The 21,203-nt window shown below is 34.6% G+C and overlaps 1 protein-coding gene across 7 annotated transcripts in view; it reads right to left on the reverse strand.

The window, feature by feature from the left end:
* The window catches only part of LOC126753357 (semaphorin-1A), a 505,489-nt gene that overhangs the window by 22,305 nt on the left and 461,981 nt on the right, over window positions 1-21,203 (reverse strand). For 4 of the 7 annotated variants that reach the window (XR_007666123.1, XR_007666125.1, XR_007666124.1 and 1 more), the window contains 5 exons: window positions 15,052-15,134; window positions 12,850-12,993; window positions 12,480-12,591; window positions 9,585-9,727; window positions 6,336-6,491 (listed from right to left, as the gene is read on the reverse strand). Coding sequence is in view for 1 of the 7 variants with exons in the window: in XM_050464739.1 (XP_050320696.1) it covers window positions 6,336-6,467; window positions 9,585-9,727; window positions 12,480-12,591; window positions 12,850-12,993; window positions 15,052-15,134 (614 nt within the window). In the remaining 6 variants the exon portion in view is untranslated. The remainder of the gene's footprint in view (window positions 1-6,335; window positions 6,492-9,584; window positions 9,728-12,479; window positions 12,592-12,849; window positions 12,994-15,051; window positions 15,135-21,203) is intronic. The other 3 variants (XR_007666127.1, XR_007666126.1, XM_050464739.1) reach the window with 1 other exon arrangement.

A 21,203-nucleotide genomic window follows, 5' to 3' on the forward strand; every position in this document is an offset into this window, starting at 1 on the left:
TTTCGTCGCATTTGCGGTTAACCATGAATAATGCATTTTCATTGTGTTCAAACGTTTCAGCAACGCATGTATTGTTGTTGTTGTTTATTTATGTTGTGTTGGGCGCACAAAAACCAAAAGAATACCAATACACCAACACCAACACCAAAGAACAACAGTGTATGCATGTAACAGCAACAGCAACAGCAACCAACAACAACGTTAAGTTTATTTAGGTTACGCACGACATCATAAATATGTAACATTGAGGTGGATTATGATAAACGCCAAGATATAATATATTTATTTATTTATTTGTTTGGTTTTGGTTGATAATCATTAAGAAAAAAGAAAAGAAAAAAGGAAGAGAATAAAGTTGAACGTTAATATTTTGCATTGCAAACGGGTATAAAGTGTGCGTGTGTAAGTGCAGTTGGTAGTATTAAAAAAAGATTTAATGGTTGGGAGGGTACATATGTAAAGGTGGAAACGCTAATGCTTAACTACAAAAAAAAAATTCAAATAAATTATAAAAAAAATTTATACAAGTGGAGAAAATGTAAATTAATTTAGTTTAATAAGGGTATTTACATGTATTTGTGTAATTTTCTAGCAAAAAAAATATTTTTCGAAAAAGTTTTGACATTTTTTTTTGTTTAGTTTTAATAAAATTTTACAAAACATGCAGTACATACATATGTATACATACAAAGATATTGCTTAAACAAAAAAATATAAAAATAGAAAATAATACATTCAAACTAAGAGATGGATAATGTATTAAAAAAACTTACTGTCAGGCTTTCTATTAAAAAAAATCCTTATATTGTAGAGGTAAGTACTAAGCAAAATTTTTGTGCAGAAACCCACTGAAAAAATAAATGCTAAACTTGCTAAAAAATGAATATGAGTGAAAAATAGTTGCTTACTGTATACATAAAAATATTTAAAAATTTTGAATTGACAAAAAACTCGCAGAAAGAACTAATTTAATGAATAATGAAAGGTTTTTTTTTTCCCCCAAAACCGCATAAATATTTTCTGAAAACACAATGAACACAAAACAGTCAATTGCGTCAAGCCATTAACTTTAAATTGGTACCAATACCATAAAAATCGGTGCAGTTTTGGCGAATTTATACTAACTTTTCGCACGTCATCTCAATCTGCATGCGGCAAATCTTCTTAGTCAATTCATGTAGCATGCTTTGAGGCGCCATTAAAAGAAATGTTATACAGCAAGGGTGTTGCTGAGAACAGGCAAACGAAAATACACCATAACTTCCTAAAATATGGACCGATCTGAATGATTTTGGTTGCCTTTGAAAGGGCAAAGGTTAGAGTATCGGAAAGTAAACCGAAGAATATTATCATCATAAAAGAGGTGTGTGTGACTTTTACCAAAATCAAAATATCTTTATTTATCTAAATTTCATTCGAATTAAGCGTTTTGATCACTGCAGGCTTTGTACTTAATTTTTGAGCATAAATGTGCGCTACCACAGGACTTTAGTTATCTACTTCATGTCAATATTTGCTTAAGTTAATGCTGCACTTTAATTGTTCATGTGAGCCTGATAACACTTTGCGTTGAAAACATTCAATATATCTACAAGTCAACGTAAGTGTTAGAACCCAGAAATAAGCACCAAGCGATTACCTTTAAACTGATATCAATATTATGAAAATCGGTTAAATTTGAATGAAGTTATACCGAAGGTTTTGGTTGACATCACTCATTTGAGTCGAGCACGTTTTCTCGGTCATTGCACCTAGCAGCTTTCAGGAATAACTCATAACAGCAGAAGGGATTGACAGAGGGAAGATAGTCTCATCCAAGCAGATGAAAGCCATAACTGATGAAATATCAATTGGCCTTCTGACAAGGAACAATATTACTGAACAAGTAAACTTCACTAGGAAATGTAAAGTTACCCCCAGCAGTAAGACAGAATGGAATGATTCCACACTGGACCAACACCTAAGAGGAAGCACCATCAAGTGGTACACCGACGGCTCGAAACGTCAGAGAGTAGTTGATGCAGGAGTCGCAGGACCATGGAACAAACTCTCAATTTCCTTGGGAAGTTTTCCAAGGATTATAAGGGAAAGTCTATGTTATATATAGAGGTAAGCCTCCAACGCAACTATCGTTACGAAGGTATTGCCATACTCAGCGATAATCTAGCGGCACTAAAAGCGATCTCCGCTTTAGTAGTTAAACCACTTTTAGCCCTGCAGTTTTTGCCAAAAATATGGGAAAGTAATGCTGAACAGCATATCTGATCGTAATCAATTGTACCTTATTTGGGTGTCTGGTCACAAGGATGTAGCCGGGAAAGAACTGGTGATGGTTTGCCCGTTCTACAGTTTCAACAAGAATGGTAGAATCGGAACCGTACATTACTGTTGATCCCCATACCCTAAAGGAGCTGCTCCGTAATGAAGAAAGAGCAGGCAGGGAGATCATTGCCAACAACTTCAAGGCATACTGCATACCAGGCGGCTTATGTGTGGTTACAACTTCTGCAAACTCAGGAAGCGCTTCCACAACATGGGCCTGACCTCTTGTGCAAACTGCCGGTTCTGCGACATGGAGCCGGTATATCCAGAGCACCTGTTAATAGACTACACCGCAGTCTGCAGACGAAGGATTAAGGACCTCACATCCATGTTTCACTAGCACCTAGCACCTAGCACCTAGCAACTTATTGGACTTTTTCAATGTGCTCGAGCTAAGTGATTTGTTATATTTTTCAAGTCTTCAGTGTAATGAATTTTATACTTGATATCTTTCTACCTAAAATTGCTTTTACCAAAATACCAATAATTAGGTCTATTATTATAGTGCAATTTCCAGAGACTAACTTGATTATTGTTCCTTTGTTCCATTATTTAATATACAGACAATCTAGCATGCGTTGAAAAGCTACTGTTCTTGTCCGTCTTCTTCAGCATATCTCATTAATTTGAAGCACAAGCAATATTATTTTTTTTTTCATTCAAATATATCGAATTTGTGCCTGAAAAACTGCTTCTGTGGGAAGTTCTTCTTCATTAATTTAGTATGAAGAAAATTTCAGTCGAAATTTATCGTCTTTTAGTGAAACTTTATAGTGATTTTGGATTGGAAGATGAAGAACATTTTGGACGGCCAAAAATGTTATGTGTAACTTGGCCAAAAGACAAATCAACGGGAAAGAAAAATAAGTATGCATGAGGTCAAGAAATGCACTGTATTTGATGGGATCAAAAGATTGTGCTGTGTCATGAGTTTCCTAAATATGGTAAACCCATTACTGGTTAATGCTGCCGACGATGTCTTGTAACACTTGAAGCAATCGATTTCTGCAAAATAAGGGCATTGGCGAATAAACACCAGGCCATCATGACCCGCGTGTGTCATTTGTGAGGGTGTTTAAAAACTATTTGGAAAGTAGTCGTTGGAAAGCTGCTGTGGTCTATGAGAATGCCATACTAGAACAATTGCTTGATACATTAATTTTTGCCAAAAAGATGGGAAAGTGATATAACTTCTAATAGGTTTTATTTTGATTAAGAATATTGTCTATTTTTTGAAAAGGGCAATATATATATAAGTATGTAGTTATCGACCTAATATATACATATGTATACCTACATGTATGAGATGCTTTATGAAACTTAACATAACCGTAATTAAGGCCATAAAATCAGCTTAAGAATAGAAAATTAATCAAATAAAAGCGCATAGAAATTCGAAAACCACAAAGCAATAACAAAAATAGCTTTATTCTAACATACATAGAGATATGCGTATTCTCACAGATTCATACATATGTATATCTAGAGCACATCAATCTACATAACTATAACAATATAGTGGCAGTAATTTTGATTGAGCACATGAACTGAAACCAATCAATGCAACTGCAAATGTCTAAAATGGCAAATAAATATCAACAATAAAAATATGATAAACTATAACAAAAAGCTTAGAAGCAACGAAGCGCAGCGCATATGAAAAAGCCAAGCACACACATACACACGCAAATAAAAGCAAGTGGCTTAGTCATATTTTTACAACAAAATACAAAAACATCTTTATATATGCACTAACAAAGGCAAATATGCACGTATAAGTTACAGCCAAGCAGACAAGCTGTCAAGTCGTGCATGCCGGCATTTTAAGAACAACAGCTATGAATACCAACACACACACACACTTATACACATACGTATTTTTATAAACAACCTCGGCTTAGTGTAATAAAATACGTAAATCAAAGGAATACATCATAAGACGCCAACAACAACAAATATATTGGTGTTAGTCAAGCATGTGTTAGTACAATTATATATATCCATTTATATGTGCGCGTCTGTGTGTGTACCGGTTATGCAGGTAAAAGAGTATAAGCGCATAACAAACGTTAAAAATTACACACTCTCAAGCAGTGTGCAAGGAGTAAACGAGTTTTAGTATCACTACCATAGCAATAAAAAGCAACAACAACATGCTTTAATATAAAATGCTATCAAAGAAAATGCGAAAGTGCCATAAATCCGGACAAGCTGTGTCACTGTCATCATTAACCGCACAGACGAGCGGTTGGTTGGTGGTGCAATATAAAGGTGGTCCAAATTGTTTTTTATAAAAGCTTTTATTAAAATTTTGCAAAATAAAAAAAGTAGTGGATATAAAAAATAAATTTTATTTAATTATAATTTTAATTAAAAATTAATTTAAAATTTAGGTAAAATTAATTAATCATTAAAATAATTAATTTTGTAAAAGTTTTGTAAATTTAATTAATTAATTATTAAATTGAAAAAAATTGTGGGATATAAAAATTAATTTTAATTAATTATTTTAAAAATTACAATTTTTTTACAAATTAATTTAAAATTTATGAAAATTTAATTATTTTATTGTTTTTAATTAATTAATTATTTTAATTTAATAATTATAATTACTTAATTAATTAAATTGAAAAAAAAATAATTTTAAAGTTTTAAATAAATTTGTAAAATTAATTAATTAAAATTAATTTAATTAATAAAAATTAAAATTAATTTAATTAATAAAGTAGAGTGATAAAAAATTAATTGTAATTAATTATTTCAAAAATTACTATTTTTACAAATTAATAGAGAGCTCAACATCTCTCGCGAGTTCATTCGAACGATTTTGGTGGATATTTTGAAACGCGTTATTGCTCGACTCGTCCCGATAAAGCTGAATTTTTTCAAAAAGTGTACCGTAAAAAGTTTGTTTAGATTCATGGAGAGCATTATAACTGCCGATGAGACATGGGCTTATGAGTCTGACATGCAAAAAAGTCAACAATCATCGGAATGGAGGGAAAAAAACGAACCGAAACCAAAATAACCATGCCAAAGCCGCTCAAAAATCAAGGTGATGCCAATAGTTTTTTTTTCGGAAATCGTGGTTTGGTGCATCATGAATTTGTTCCGGAGGGACATATGGCCAATAAGGAGTTCTATTTCGCCGTATTGGGGTGTTTACGTGAAAACATCCGTCGAAAACAGCCGAAATTGTGGAAGAACAGTTTATGGATTTTACATGATGATAATGAACCATCGCTACGAGCCACCAAAGTGACCGAATATAAAGCCAAAAACACAATACATACAATCGATCAATCGATGTATTCACCAGATTGTGATTTTTTCTTGTTCCCCAAACTGAAATTGCTGCTCCATGGAATCTGTTTTCAGTCGATCGAAGAGATGACACAAAGTTCGCTGAAGGAACTGAAGGCCATCCCAAAAAGTACGTATGAAAAGTGTTTTGAGGACCGGTCGGTTTATTTTGAACGCGATAAAGTAAATATTGCTGAATAAATTTATTTACAATTTCCTGGAACTTTTTTGTCACAATGTATAAGGACTTCTGAAGAGCACTTCTAGCGGTTTAATTCTTTGTTAAAGTTATTAAAACGCAATGGCTGTCTTTTTGATAGATTTTTTTGGCAACTCGTTTTTTGGATGTCAACAAACTTTAACAATTTTTTAATAAAAAAAAATTTCGACAAACTTCAAACATGCCTGACTGGTTTTGCCTTCTGTTCAACTCAACTAACAGCATAAAAATATTTAAAAAAAACTAAATAACAGCAAATATTTGGACCACCCTAAGCGCACAATAATAAATAATCCCACATCAAGTTTAAAAAAGCGTTTACTAATACATATCAAGTTATCTACATTGAACACAATTACACATACAAGTTTTTACATATGTACAAAAAAGGATTGGGCTTGGGTTCGGGGCCAGTTTTTTTATTATTATTACTATACATTGCACAATAAATTTGAACAAAAATAAAGAAAAGCGTTTGCTTTCATCTTACCTTCGAAATTCTTATCACCCATAATATTGATGATCTCCTGATCCTTGCCTTGGCGTCGTGAATCCAACAAATCCATATCGTCACGATAGCCTTTCTGTTCGCCGACATTCGCATCCTTGGAATTGATTTTACCTGCAAATGTGAATGGAGTGTATGCTGAGAATAGAGGCGGTGCAATGATAGAGTGCAAGAGAGGCGAGACGGCGGGCATAGTATTTCAAATGGCGAGATGTTTGTTTGTATGTATTAAATATGCAATATTTTAGTGTTGTTATTGTGTGGTGATGATACGAAAAGAAAAACGAAAGAAGAATGTGCGTTGAAAATGAAAATGCATAAATGAGATGATTACAAATGATAGATACGAAAATAAAGAGAAAATAAAAACTGTTATTGTCTTGGAAGTTTATTTTGTTTTTTTCGGGGATATTTTCATAAATATACGTGAATAAATGCTCATAGAAAAACTTTAAATACTTAATGGTTAATATAAAATATGTAAAAGTATATACGTTTATTTTGAAGTGTTTTTTTTGATACGACGTGAATACTAAGAGTTTGATAAGCTGGCCGAAAGGGGTAACATAAGGTTTAAAGACTGCAGCATACTCTTGTAGAACCCCCAAAGGTTACCTAGTGATTGATGCCCAGCGCATACTAAAATGTGTAGGGAACACTGTCCAGCCTGCTGAATGGCAGAGAAAGCATAGCACCAGAAGATGTCGAACCCGATTCTCCAATCGATGGTGATGGAGCAGACGTTCCATTCCCCGACCATGAAGAAGTTCGATTAGCAATTAACCGTCTGAAGGACAACAAAGCGGCTGTGGCCGATGGTCGAGCTATTCAAATACGGCGGCGAAGAACTGATAAGGAACATGCAACAGCTTCTTTGTAGAATATGGTCGGCCGAAAGAATGCCGACGACTGGAATTTAAGGGTGTTCTGTCCAATCCAAAAAAAGGAAAACCCAATCTGCACCAAATACCGTGGGAAAAGCCTTCTCAACATTGCATAATAGCTTCTATCGAGCGTATTATGTGAAAGATTAAAGCCCACCGTCAACATACTAATTGGACCTAATAAGTGTGGCTTTAGACTGTAATCAAAACTACTGTAAATCAAAATATCTTTAGCTATCGGTGTTTCACCAAGCGTTGGAAGGAAGTGAATCGAACAAACTATAGCAGATGGTCAAATAAGCAGTCTCATGCCCTCTGATGTATGAATGATAACGAGCAGGAAAATGGAGAATCGAAGACGGTTTCTATTCATAAAATTGGGCGATTTTTTGAATTTCGTGAAAATATCACGTTAAATGAAAAGTTTTCCATACAAAAACTTGATTTTGAAGAAGCCGGCCTTAACAGTTTGTATAGCATCTATTTGCTATAGTAACAGTGATTATGAAAAATGGGGTTGTTATTGAGGAGAAAAGGATTTGTTGGAAACTTCAGATCGATATCTTAAAATCTGAGGGACTACTGAGCGTATATAAGGACAGACAACTAGACTGATGGACATGGTTAAATCGTCTCAGCTCATTCTGCTGATCGTTAATACCATACGCATATTCTTTATAGGGTCACTGACTGTGGTAAGCCTAGTCGCATTGAAGAATTTTCTTAAAAAAATTCATCAAATTAACCAAGGCTTATGGACATCGCGTACTTTTAGCTGCTGTTGGTTGGTGGACAGATGCGGTGGGACTGTCATATCCTTCTGACCTAGGAGATCTACTGAGCTGCTTGCCTTTAGCAAAGTATTTTTTGTCCAATAAGACTGGACATTGTCCAATAGATATTAATGCAATTAAGCTCTTGTAAGAAGTAAGTTCTTAAAGTATTAAGGAAGAAGGTGAGATCCTATTTAAAGACTGATCCTGGCCAGTTTTTGGAAGTCTGAGGTTGAAACATTTGTGTAGTCATACCTTTGGGGAACTATGAAGTAATACTAGTGGTCCCGTGGGAGAGACATGGGGTGGGAGTAGGTTAGGTTTAGCGGTTTAAAGTCCCGCGCTCCGGCTTTCGATGCTTCCTCCTACTAAAAACAAAAAAAAAACCTTCGGCGAACTAGCGGACATAGTCGAAATAGACTTTTGCCGTCTCAACAAATTTCTTCTAGGCTCAAAAAGCTACGTCGTTTTAGGTTAGATCAAATATACATATAGGAGTTTTAGGTACCACAACGGACCAGCGTTCTAGTCTTTTCAAGTGAGATCCACTATTAGGATCAGCATATTAACTTTACCTAACCTAAACCAAGCGAGGCGAATATCGTTGAAGTGAGATCCACTGTTAGGGTCGGCTTCTTAACTTTACTTAACCTCAACCAATAAAGACTTACAGAAAAATGTCGGTCAAATACACAGCAGAAGGTGTAAAGATGTAAGATTCAATGTTTTGTACTTTTTTGTTCCAAAACGTTGGCTTACTTGATTTACAACTATGGTAAAGGCGCTGTAGTGACTAAAATATCGGCGAAACACTTAGCAGACGATGTAATGGTCGAAGATTCAATGTTTTGTAGTGGCGGTATGTTACTTTCATACTTGTAAAATGTTGATAAGTCATTGGAGAGTACTTATGACCAAGTTATCTGACTTTTAACCTATTCCAACTACCTTTTGCATGAGAAAATGTAAACCAAACCAGCTGTCAGGCTTCACTCAAAAATACAGACAAATGGACAAATTAAATATACTATATGAACTTTCAAGTGAACTGAAAGCTTTACCAAGCGACTACCACAATAACGCTTATTTTCAGCTTAAATTCATAAATTTCTCCTTTTCATTTCGCTTGTACACCAACTGTGGAATTTAATTTGAGCACAGAGCTTGGCAATTTGCCACTATCTGGCACGCGGCCAAATCTCTGCCAGGAGGGTAACACGAGCAATACTCCGGGAATGTACGTTGTTATAATGACAGAATAACAAAAATTAATATTGTTGAATTTTTCGCTTTTATATAGGATTATATTCACGAATTAAATATGTATGCAGCACCTACATGTGTGAGTTTCATTTAACTTCAGGGCAGTCAGCTGCATGAAATATGCCCGACAGAGTTGCTGTCGTGAAGCGAAATATACTTGTATGTATATGCGAAAGCAAATGTGTGGCAACTGGGAACCTGTGTGTGTGTTTATAAATATCAGTCTACGGTAAACTATGTATTTATGCCTACATGTATTTTATTACAAACTTATAAAATCTTTTTAATATACATTGTACTATATTACTTACCTGATGGGCATGCCGCATGTTGCCCGGTTGCAACATTCTGATAGAAATAATTCTCTTCCAGCCAACGTGGCGCACCATGCGAACGGCATTTTCCAGCAATTTTATCCCAAGCGCAGTATGGATCCTGCAGCGCTACGCACTCACTGTGGCGGGTTTGGTTGGCAAGGCGGAGCGATGAAAAGAGTGTGAAGTGGAGGAAAATAGTGAACAATGGAAAATTTAAATATAAATAATGAAATATGTATATATACAAATATGGAGTATATGTCATGTAGTCATTAGGGTAATGATTTTTAAAATCAAATACACTTTATTACTTTGAAAAAAATATAGTATGAGAGGCGCAGTAAAGTTTTTCACGGATGGATTGGAGCTCAAGCGGAAGGTTGAATGGGAATCTTCCATTATGAGTTATCGATCAACTCCTGTTTCAGACTGCTAAGTCACTTTAGTGTCTTTCAAGCAGAAGTAGCATTCAAAAAGTTAGCAGTAGCTGTGCTTCACCGAAGTTCAGCTACTTTTAGGAAGGTATGTATGCACTTCGATAGCAGAGCTGCTATAAAGGTCTTGAGCTTGCTGATTATGGACTATGACACTTGCGGGGCTGCGAAAGCCTTCTGACTCAGAATGGAACATGAAAGGTTCATTGAACTGCTAGCTCTAAGCCAGACTCACATCGCCGAAATGATAGGCGTCCTTAATAAACACGGTCTCTCGGCAACTCACGCGGTGATTGTGGAGAACGCAACTTGCCAAAAAGGAAGATGAATTAGAAATACTAGACTAGGGGATATCCACTGTTCAGCTTTCGCCAGACTAAGGTATACCAATAAATTTGTGGCAGACTCTAGATGTTTTGTCGATACACAGCGGTCTTTTTGATTCATACTTAGGAGTTCTGAGCATCATAATGGATAAGCAACCCAAGTGGGAATATTCGTGGCTTCATGACAAGAAAGCCTATTTACATAATTTAACTTAGTTTTTGAACTGTTTTAATAGCCTCGAAATATGAATGTCGTTTTTAGACAAAAGGAGTCTAATCGAAACTCTTGAGATCGTTTCGCCCTTTCTTATGCAAAGACCACGGTGTGTGTGCTTTGAATTTATTGGGGTTTCGGCAGTCGTTACTTTCTATGGCGATTCTGAAGGTATATGACTTATCTAGCATATGCCCAAAAAAGGCAAAATTCTATGCAAACTCATATAATAGTATTACCAACGTAAAGGTAGCGCCGAAAGGTTAGTTCGACGTTAACAAAAAGTACTCGAATATCAATCAGAAGAAAAAATGTTATCTTAAAAACATTTTACAAAACATACAATTTCGAAAAGAAATTTTGCTTATATAACAAAAAACATCTCTCTACCTCAGATAAGCGGTATGTGACTTGACTAAACAAAACCGAAATGTAGGCCACACTTTTCAAAAGTATTAATGTATGACGTTTGGGTTCCTAACTCCAGAACTTTACGGATATTCGACATATCTTCGATTTAAATTCTCCGAAACTGATCTTATTTATTATTTAGGCATGTGACTTAGCTAGGCAAAATTTCAGATAAATTACAAATTTGAAGCTTTTTCTAAGGTGATTCGGGCGAACCCGTTTCTAAAGCTTTCTAATGCCTCAAAAATATTCTAAGAAAAAAAAAACAATTTCGAGAATAATTTATTCTCCTACAACAACAAAACCATATAAAATAATGTGGTTTGTGTCTTGGCTTAAGCATCCCTAAACATAGCACACTTTCTACTGTTAAGAATCTAAGGAGTTTGGGTTCCTCAAAAACAAAATTGGAATTTTGAAAAAAATTTATACTTTTATCGACATTTAAAGGTGTATGAATAAAGGTACCAGGTTGAATTTTAATGATATTTAAAGGTGAAACAGGAAAGGTATTAGGTTTAATTTTCTGTGGTTATATTTAATCATGAAAATAAAAAAGGAACATTGATAAACTCTAACTTCAATAAAATCTAAAAATTCCAAATAAAAAAAAGTAATCAGCATACTTCTTTCTTTCAACAAGCTTAAGCATAACCTTTAATTAAATATTTATATAAAAAAATGTTTTTTTATAATTTCGAACAACAGTTAAAAAAAATATTCTATACATATTTTGTAGCCTTTTTCGAATTTTTGTTCGACAATTTTTTTTATAAACGTACTGATGGAACTATATTTCGACAACAGAAAGCATTTGTCTTTACATCTCTAGAAGGTCCTTTATTTGCGATGGAAAAAACCTCTATAAAACTTAACTTGTATATAAATATTGCTACATTTCTGAGTTGAGCAAATCTTTCTCGGAAGTAAGCTTGAGTATCTATACTTCAATTGCAAGCAACACTTCTCTATACCGCTTTAAAAGGTTTCTTCTTCGTGCTTGAAAATTCCTTAAAAAATCTTAAGTTATATCTAAAAAGTTGCCTACATTTCGGCGTTGACAAAACTTTTTCGGAAGTAAGCTTATTCAACTATATTTCGAGTACAACGAAAATACTTTTACGTACCGCTTTAAAAGGTCTCTAAGTCGCGATCGAAAATTCTGTAAAAAAACTATAGTTGTCTGGAAAAAGTTGCCTACATTTCGGCGTTGAGAAAATTTTCTCGGAAATAAGCTTATTCACTTTCATTACTATGTCCTCAAAACAATTTATTCCACAAACAACCCGACCACCTTAATAAAAATATGCAACTGCATATCTTTACATTGCTCTTTTTTTTAACGAATTAACTGCTGCGCGCCAACAAGCATGCAACGGCTAACCATTGGCGGACTCAATGTGTCACTGACTTTGCAGTAACTGACAATAGCGCGAGCGCGCGCTCGGTGCAAAGTACATAACTGTGAAGAAACAACAAAAAGCAAGCATCATTTTACACTTACCTACAGCTGGTGATTTTGTCATCGTGACAGCGATGCAATTGTATTGCAATCACTTGGCTATCGGTGACAATGATTAATTTTCCGTCATCGTAGCTGCCGTCCTTTGGTTGGTCTGTGAAATGGAAAAAGTAAAGAAAAACAAGAAAAAACAAAAACAATATAATAAAAAGTTAAACAAAATGTGGCAACTTTTAATGAGTCTCTTCGTAGTACGACAAATGTAATCAATGCTTGACATGCAGTGGCTGAATATGCTTTAAGTCGCAGGAATATGAACAGATTGAATTGTGACTTATGTACATATGTATAGATGTTTGTATCTGATAACAATTTTTTTTTACTTATTTATTTCTTAATTAATCAAACTTACCGTATTGCATCGTGCGCACAATTTCCAAGTTTCTAATCGGTTCACTCTTCGGCAGCACATCGATTTCCTCAATCACCACCGATGAGACCTTCGCATCTGAATCGGCCGATTCGGCATTTACGGACTTAATAATCTTACCGTGATCTGTGGGAATGAAAAAAAAAATAGATATTATTTTTATGCTTCTGCACTATAAGTTCTTTGGGGGTTATGCTAGTCAACGATTTAAAAATTAATATTTTTTTTTGCTTTGGTTTCAAGAAAGTATATTAAATTAGTGAAGAAAATGTTGTCCCTGTACAATTATTTGTAGTGTCGAAGCGTTCGGGTCAGTAAGCTTCAGTTTAAAACAAAACTATATCTTTTAAAAATTATGAGTAAACTACTTCCGATTTTTTTGTTATGATTGCAACTTATTATATTACGAAGTTTGTCACGATCAGCGTAGCGAGAATATTCGATGCAGCCATGCCCTTATGTATATACGCAATCTGGTCCTTCAGTTTTTGATATATAGATCTAAAATTTTGCAAACGTTCTTTGCTCCCCAAGAAGCTGCTCACTTCTAAGAACCGCCAATATCGGACCAATAAGTAGCATATAGCTGTCATACAAAATGACTGATTAAGATCCAATCCTTGTGTGGAAAATTTTTTAATTTGACAAGATATCTTCAGGTTCAGGTGTATAGGATCCGCCGGAGTTATATGAGGGAGGATATATTCTCTCTTCGCGTCGGTGACACTCTGTTGTGGTCGTGGACAGAGTGTGCGGAGGTTCTGCTAGGTGCGTTATTTCCCAGATCGGCAGTGGAGACACCTCATGCAGAAGAGGTACCTGTCCCTCCGTTAGATGATGGTGAGTTGGGGTACGTCTTTGTCCTGGTTAAATCTAAACGGTCGCCAGGTCTTGATTTGAGCGGAGAGATGTGAAAAAGCTTGTGGAAGTTCATTCCGGAATACCTGTAGGCTATTTATAATAAGTGCGTCTGGGAGAGATATTTTTCACGCGAGTGGAAAAGTGCTAAGTTGTTTCTCTTCTGAAGTCTCGTGATAAGATCAGTATCGATTCTCGTTCTTATCAGGATATCAGTCTCCTTTTAGTACTTGGAGTTTTTGGAAATTGTAAATACTTGGGGTTTAGGTTTTTGAGTGAACATATCGATGGAAAAAACGGTAACAATGCTGCTTAAGGGCAGTTCTAACAGTCGAGTGATTTATGAGTTATGTTCGATTCTCTCTGAGCCTGGGTTCTCTGCTTACAAAGCATAAGTCTCTGAATGGATTTTCGCATCGCAGGAACCTATCTGATAAGTCGGATTGTTTTTGAGGGACGGGGGTAGAGGATTGGGTGAATGTAATTGAAGAATGTTCGATGTGTTCCGACATTAGGGATCTGGGTAGTATAATGATTAGGTGGACTAATGGACGTTTAGTTGTTAGAGGTGTGATCGCCACTAGTCGGAATGTCGAACAGTTAGGGTCGTTTGCGCGTGAATTGTTTAGGCTGCGAAGGTGTCTTACCGAGAATTAGGGTTAGATTTTTGTGTGAATAGTGTGCATGTAACGTGCGTATGAGGTCACCAGTCCACAGCAGTATGGATGCTCAACTGTTAGTAGTTTCGGCTACGAGGTCTGACCGTAAACTTGATTCTGGTACTACGGGAAGCAGAAGCTTTTGGAGTTTGGAAATTAGACAAGGATTGTTATCCAAATGTTTTCCAAGACAATGGCATAATCTCCGAAGTAATTGTTCAGATCGGACTACTATATCATATAGCTGTCATAAAAATTGGCATATCAAAATCCAGATAAACATATTTTTATACCCTGTTATGCTATAAGAAATGTATGTGTGAAGGGTATTATACGGATATTTGCAGTTCTCTTGGAAAAGTAGATTTCCGTAGATTGGCCCAGTAAATGATTTGTTTACTTTCAAATAAATGTTCAATAAAACTTGAAGGAGATTAATCCGATGCCTTCTACTTCACTCTCTAAATCAATTGTAGAAATTAGGTCTTCTCTAGGGCTTTAGGCTAGCCTAACCCCTTAGAAAGTCACAGCATTGTTGCAACATAATTTCAAGCACTTTCTCTCTTTTTCTATTTTTATTACAATTTTTCATTTTAGTCTCTCGTTTTATTTCTTTTTCTCCCTCTCTCTCTCTCACACTACCGCACCTTCGCTCTTGTTCACTTACCTGTGCCGATGAATATTACGTCGTAAGTCTTTCCGCCGGGCGTTTTTATCTGCGCATCCACAGCGATTTGTGTGAAGCGATAACTGTAAGAAAGCAAATGAATTGTTATATAAGTGATTAAATGTAAGGCAGGACTAAGAAAAAGCGCACACGCATTTATATGTGTATATATGTATATATATGTGTATATATGTACATATATATATACGCAAGGCATTACAAAAGTCAAGCATAAAAGGATTGGCTGAACTTATCGCTTGTTATCGAGGGTGCGACGTTGTTTTGCTGTCTCAGTGGTGTAATTAAAATTCAGGGCAACACGCCATGTACTGCCTGTACATCTTTACTATCGCTAACACACACATTCACACACATATAACACACACACATATGTATATGTAGTGCCAACAAGTATGGCGGATAAGCTTATACAGTAGTCGGTAGTGCCGTTATGTGGTGAGTACTCGTAAAAGATGACACGGTATAAAAATATGTACCCAACAGCAGAAAGAGCAACAACAACAACAACTACAAAAAACAATGGCTTTCGCTTAAAAGCAAAATGGTGATAACAATGTTGTGCTTGTATGCGTGTATGTATGTGTGTGTGTGTGCAGTAACCACAGCACTGCTCTGCACTGCTGTTGATAACGTTGCCAACAAAAACAATGGTGGCTTGTAAAAGCATGTCATCCAAATAAAAGTGGATGGCGAAAAATGTGGGATTACAGAATGTATTGTCGTACTTTTGTGCACTTGTAATTAGGAACGTGATAATGTAAAAAATTATTTCATTCATTTTATAAGCACATTAAACAGTGGGAGGGGTACAGCGCTTAATGACGTGGCATGGAAAAGGTTGTAGAAGATATTGCAATTAGAAAATGACATGTGTACAAATGTATGTGTGTGTGTGAAAGGGATTAAAGTCTGCTTGATGGAGCACTAGTTCTTGGGACATTTTTCATATAGGAGACTTAGAAAGTCTTATTTAGATATAGAAGATGACAAAATTTTAACACAGGGTGTAAGCATCCAAGGTTGAAAAAACCGTTCACTTGAATCTGTAGTCATATAGAAGCTATTTTCAGTCCAATGAATTTGGGTACCATTTTACGAATTTTATTTCAGTATTGTTAGTTTATACGATAACGGTCACAGCTGAAACCATTGTGAGGGAAAGAAAGATTCGTCTTGGTACTACGAGGTGCTGTCCGGAGTGAGGAGTTCTAACCCCCTACTATGGACCCTAGTCGTAGACGCACTACTTGGGCTGTTCACAAACAATGGGATTCTGTGCCTGGACTACGACGATGACATTGTCGTAGTGGCACAAGATAAATTTGAGAATGCTCTCTGCGACATAGTCCAAAGGGGCTTAAGTCTAGCAAGGGGATTGTGTAATAGTACGGTATGTTTAAACATCAACCTGTTAAAAACAAGCGTCGTTCCTTTCATAAAGAGAAGATCTCTTCCGGGCTTGAGACTCCTAACTTGGTAGTAAAGAGTTGGAGCTGTCTAAATAGGTCAAATTCCTAAACTTCACATCAGATTCAACCTAACGGTGAAATAAGCATATGGAATTAATACCGTCCAGAGCTACCAAGGCACCTTTGATATGCAGATGCCTAGCCGGTAGATCCTGGAGCTGCAAGCCAAGTATCATCAGTTGGCTGTTTAACATGATCGTAAGGTCTATTGTTACTTATGGAGCGGTTGTTTGACATCGAAAGCAACGCAGTCTTTAGTAGTTCTTCAAATAACAAATCTGCAAAGACTCGCCTGCGTCTGGACTTCAAGGGCAATGCGCACTTGCCAAACCACAACACTTGACGTAATGCTGGAGCTCACATCGTAGCATCTAGTGATCAAAATCTGTACCTGAAAGTATTTTGACTAAAATACTGTCTATGTTTCAAGACATCTCATCGAATCGTTCTTTCAGTTATTAGTCTTAAACTGAAGCTACCGCTATGAAGCTTCGTACCATTGGGCAGCTCTCGAAATGTTTGAGGACCTTTACAAGAAGGGCTAATACTTATACTCTTAAGCTATAATTTCAATTTAAAAACCTCTCTACCATATATTAAACAGCAGTTAAGAATTTACCCTCGAGGCACCTTGAGGATAAGCTTATAGAACAAACATACTGTTATTAAATATATATATCAATCCGTTTTCAATCAATTTTCAAACTATACCAGACCAAAAATACCTTCAAATATTTCTGATTTTAATTCTTTGCAACAAAAATATCGCTTTAGAGATTTTTAAATATCTGCTAAGCTATGTTGGCAGTGGCCTCGATATATATTGCTTTAGCGAATTTTACATTTTTGCTTTAAATTCAAAAGAATTGTGCAGGGCTTATACCTTAAGGAGAGGTATATAAAACAGGCATATCTCTACTGAAAATTAAAAATAAATATCTGCTTAGATATGCTCCACTGCCACTGCCTCCACTCGACATACATATAATTTACATTAAACTTCAACTAGTTTCGTTATAATTCTATACCAAGAATATATGTATATAACAAGGCAAAAATAAACAAGTTTTCATAGTATGCACTAGGTTCCTCGAAAACAATAACCACAGCAAAATGGCAATAACACAGCTACCAGGAATTGCATTTCATTCTTGGACCACCATGGCGTGTGAGTGATCTCCGCAGCTACGAATGCTATAAATTTTAAATTGAAAACTTTTCTTTGGAAATCGTAATATACATATGTATTGCGCATTCACAGAAATAACTGCAGAAATGAAAGCATATTTGAAAGCTTGGCCTTAGCATTTGTATTTTGAAATTTTCTTGTGCCAAACATTTAAATGCGTTTCGCTTGAAGTCATGCTCTCTTAAGCAAACTGAATGAGCTTGCTGAATGCAGTTCGCACGAAACTCAGATTTGAATAAGTTTATACTTTACTCTGATAAGCAGAAATATGTATATATGTACAGTCATGTGAAGAAAATTATAATTTCTTATATTAAATTGTAAATACCAATTCTATTTCTAATAGAGAGTAATGTGAGTAGTTCACTCAAGGAGAACTTGATTTTAAAACTTAGCAGTAAGAATCGAAGAGATCAATATTTAAAATTCAAATATACGTTTTCTGACGTCTATTGTACAGAATGAAGATCAAACTGGCAATATAGTTTGGCCGCAATGAATTATAAATTTTTGAAAAATGAGAAAATGCGTCTTTTAGCTGCATAACTGCAACTATTTTTCTAAATTTTCTTCAACGAGTCTTTGATGTTAAGGTTTCGGTAAAAAATATTTTTTTTTATAATTACAAAACTTTTTTTTTTAATTAAAAACTTATGTTTTTCTTTAATCACATAAATTTTGCTTTGTTTTATAATTCAAAATTTTTTTTTTCAAAATTATGTTTTTAAACAGAATAATTTTTATGTATTTGAAAAATTAGAGAATGCTTTTTTTATGGGTAACATCAAATATTTTGCTGCTAAAGGGTCTCAAATGAATATCTCTATAATAAAATTGTTTTCTTATTCCAAAAATTAAATTTTCTAAAATTTATAAAAATTTGTCCATTATTAAAAATAGATTGGCCGCCAATGGCAGATTGAGTTTCATAAGAAGTTCCAGTACACACAAATCCAAAATGTTCGATAAAAAATTCCAAACTTTTTTTCGAAAAATTCTTTCGAAATGTTTATATTATTTTGCACATGACTGCACATCTCAATATATCATTTCCAGTGATCGAGTTGACTTCTGAAAGACATAGCGTCAAATATAGTGTACACTTAATGTCATTTAACAGCGAATTTCAGGTTAACAGTGAATGTTAAACATTATTAACATTGAATGTTAAGTAACAATGAATATTATTTAGCAGCGAATGTCAAGTTAACAGTGAATTTTAAGTTAACAGCGAATGTTAAGTAACAGTTAATGTTAAGTAACAGGGAATATTAAGTATCCACGAAGTGCAAATTAACAGTGAATGTTAAGATTACAGTGAATGTTATGTTAACAGTGAATGTTATGTTATCAGTAAATGTTTATGTTGTCTAAAATAAATTTTCTAGTATTGAAATATTTTTCAACATATTTCGAAAATTATATTCTTCTTTTAACTCAACAAATTTTTAAAATTTCTTAACTATTCATACTAATTATCAACAATAAAATAGATCAGTCAACTTAGATAGCTTGATTATCAGAAAAGAGCCTCTTTTCCAATACAAAATAAATTCAAAATTTTCGAAATCAGTTTTCGGAACGATCATTATCACATGACTGTATCTTCGAATATTTTTTTCCACTTGTCAAGCTAACTTCTGACTAAAGTATTACTTACTGATTTCCAACAATCAACTATATAGTTGACCTCACACAGCGGTAGAAAGCGTAAACACACACACATACATAAATACATACTCACACACACGTACAAGCAATGTCATCCAGCAAGCAGCAATAAACAGCGCAAAGTACAGTTATCAAGCACATTTTAGTTGCTTGTACGCAGAAAAGTTAGTTAAATTTCCAAACTGGCATTGCCGAAAATCTATAAAACTTCCACACACACACACGCACTCACAGGCACAAAACTTGAAAAGTTTAACGGTAACTTCGCGATGAGTTGGATGTGCAACTAAGTGACAAAGTGAAGCTCCTAAATACATCAGTAAGCCAACTAATACACGCAAACATACACATACACACGCAGGCATTTAACAATGAAAATACGAGCAAGTTACGGCCAGAACAATAACAAGCATTGTTGTTAGTCACAAAAAAAAGCAAAAACAAAGCAAACTCCAAGTACATACTAACTGCTTACAACAAAAGCGAAAAACACACAGTTGGTCGACTTTGTGACCGATTTTGGTTTGCTATTTTTGTTGTTGCACGTCAAGCTGTTGTTCGTTTGTGCGAAAGCAACGAAAAGTTACTTGGCTTGCGAGTTTTCATTTAAGTTTTCACAAATAATTTCAAAAGCCAATATGGCAGTCACATTGCAATAGTTAGGCAAAGAATATACGAAGTGAGCGAAACAAATATGAGAAAAGTAAATTGGAAATGCACAAGAAACATGTGAAAAGAAATGGAAAAGGTTAATTTTGCTGAAGAAAGTAGCGCACATCACTTTTCTATTTTTAGGAATTTTGTTAAAGCCGATTTAGTGGGGCAATGTTGTTGTAGAGCTTGCAGTACTAATTTCAAATGACGAGCATTAAATTGTTGCAATATCGGTTATTACAAAGATTTTATCTCAAATTTAAATTTTTTTTGAAAATAATAAAACAACAACATTTTTCAATGATTTCGAGTTGACGACTGTTGTAAATCGCTGTCACTGAATCAGGAATTTAAAGGAATAGCATTTTTCTGTTATCAAATTTTATAAAAGGAAAACCAATTTGTTCAGCTGATAACTTAACCTTTACCGGTAACTCAACATTCACTGTTAACTTAACATTAAATGTTAACTCAGCATTTACTGTTAACCTGCAATAAATTTTTAACAATGTTAACACTATTAATTTAAAATTATTTATTAACTTAACATTCACTGTTAACTTGTCATTCAATGTTAACTTAACATTCGCTGTTAAATTATATTAACTGTTAGCATTACATTCACTATTAACTTAACATGCACTTCTACTTAATGTTTACTATTACTTAACATTAACTTTAACTTAACTGTTAATTCGCTGTTAATCTATCATTCACTGTTAACTTGCCTTTCGCAGCTACTTAATGTTTACAATAACTTAACATTCACTGTTAACTTAACATTGACTTTTAATTAAATATTCTTTCTTAATATTTACTGTTAACTTAACAGTCACTGTTAACTTAACATTTACTGCTAACTTAACATTTACTGTTTACTTTTAACTTGACATTCGCTGTTAATTAACATTCGGTGTTAACTTAACATTCACTGTTAGCATAACATTAACTGTTGCCTTAACATTAACTGTCAACTTAATATTCCCTATTAACTTAACATTCACTGTTAGCATAATATTAGCTGTTAACTTAATATTCTCTGTCAACGTAACATTCACAGTTAACTTAACATTCGCTGTTAAATTACATTAATTGTCAACAAAACATTCACCATTAACTTAACATTCGCTATTAATTCAATATTCACT

The sequence above is a fragment of the Bactrocera neohumeralis genome, chromosome 3 (assembly GCF_024586455.1).
Source record: "Bactrocera neohumeralis isolate Rockhampton chromosome 3, APGP_CSIRO_Bneo_wtdbg2-racon-allhic-juicebox.fasta_v2, whole genome shotgun sequence".
In the NCBI taxonomy this organism is placed as follows: domain Eukaryota; kingdom Metazoa; phylum Arthropoda; class Insecta; order Diptera; family Tephritidae; genus Bactrocera; species Bactrocera neohumeralis.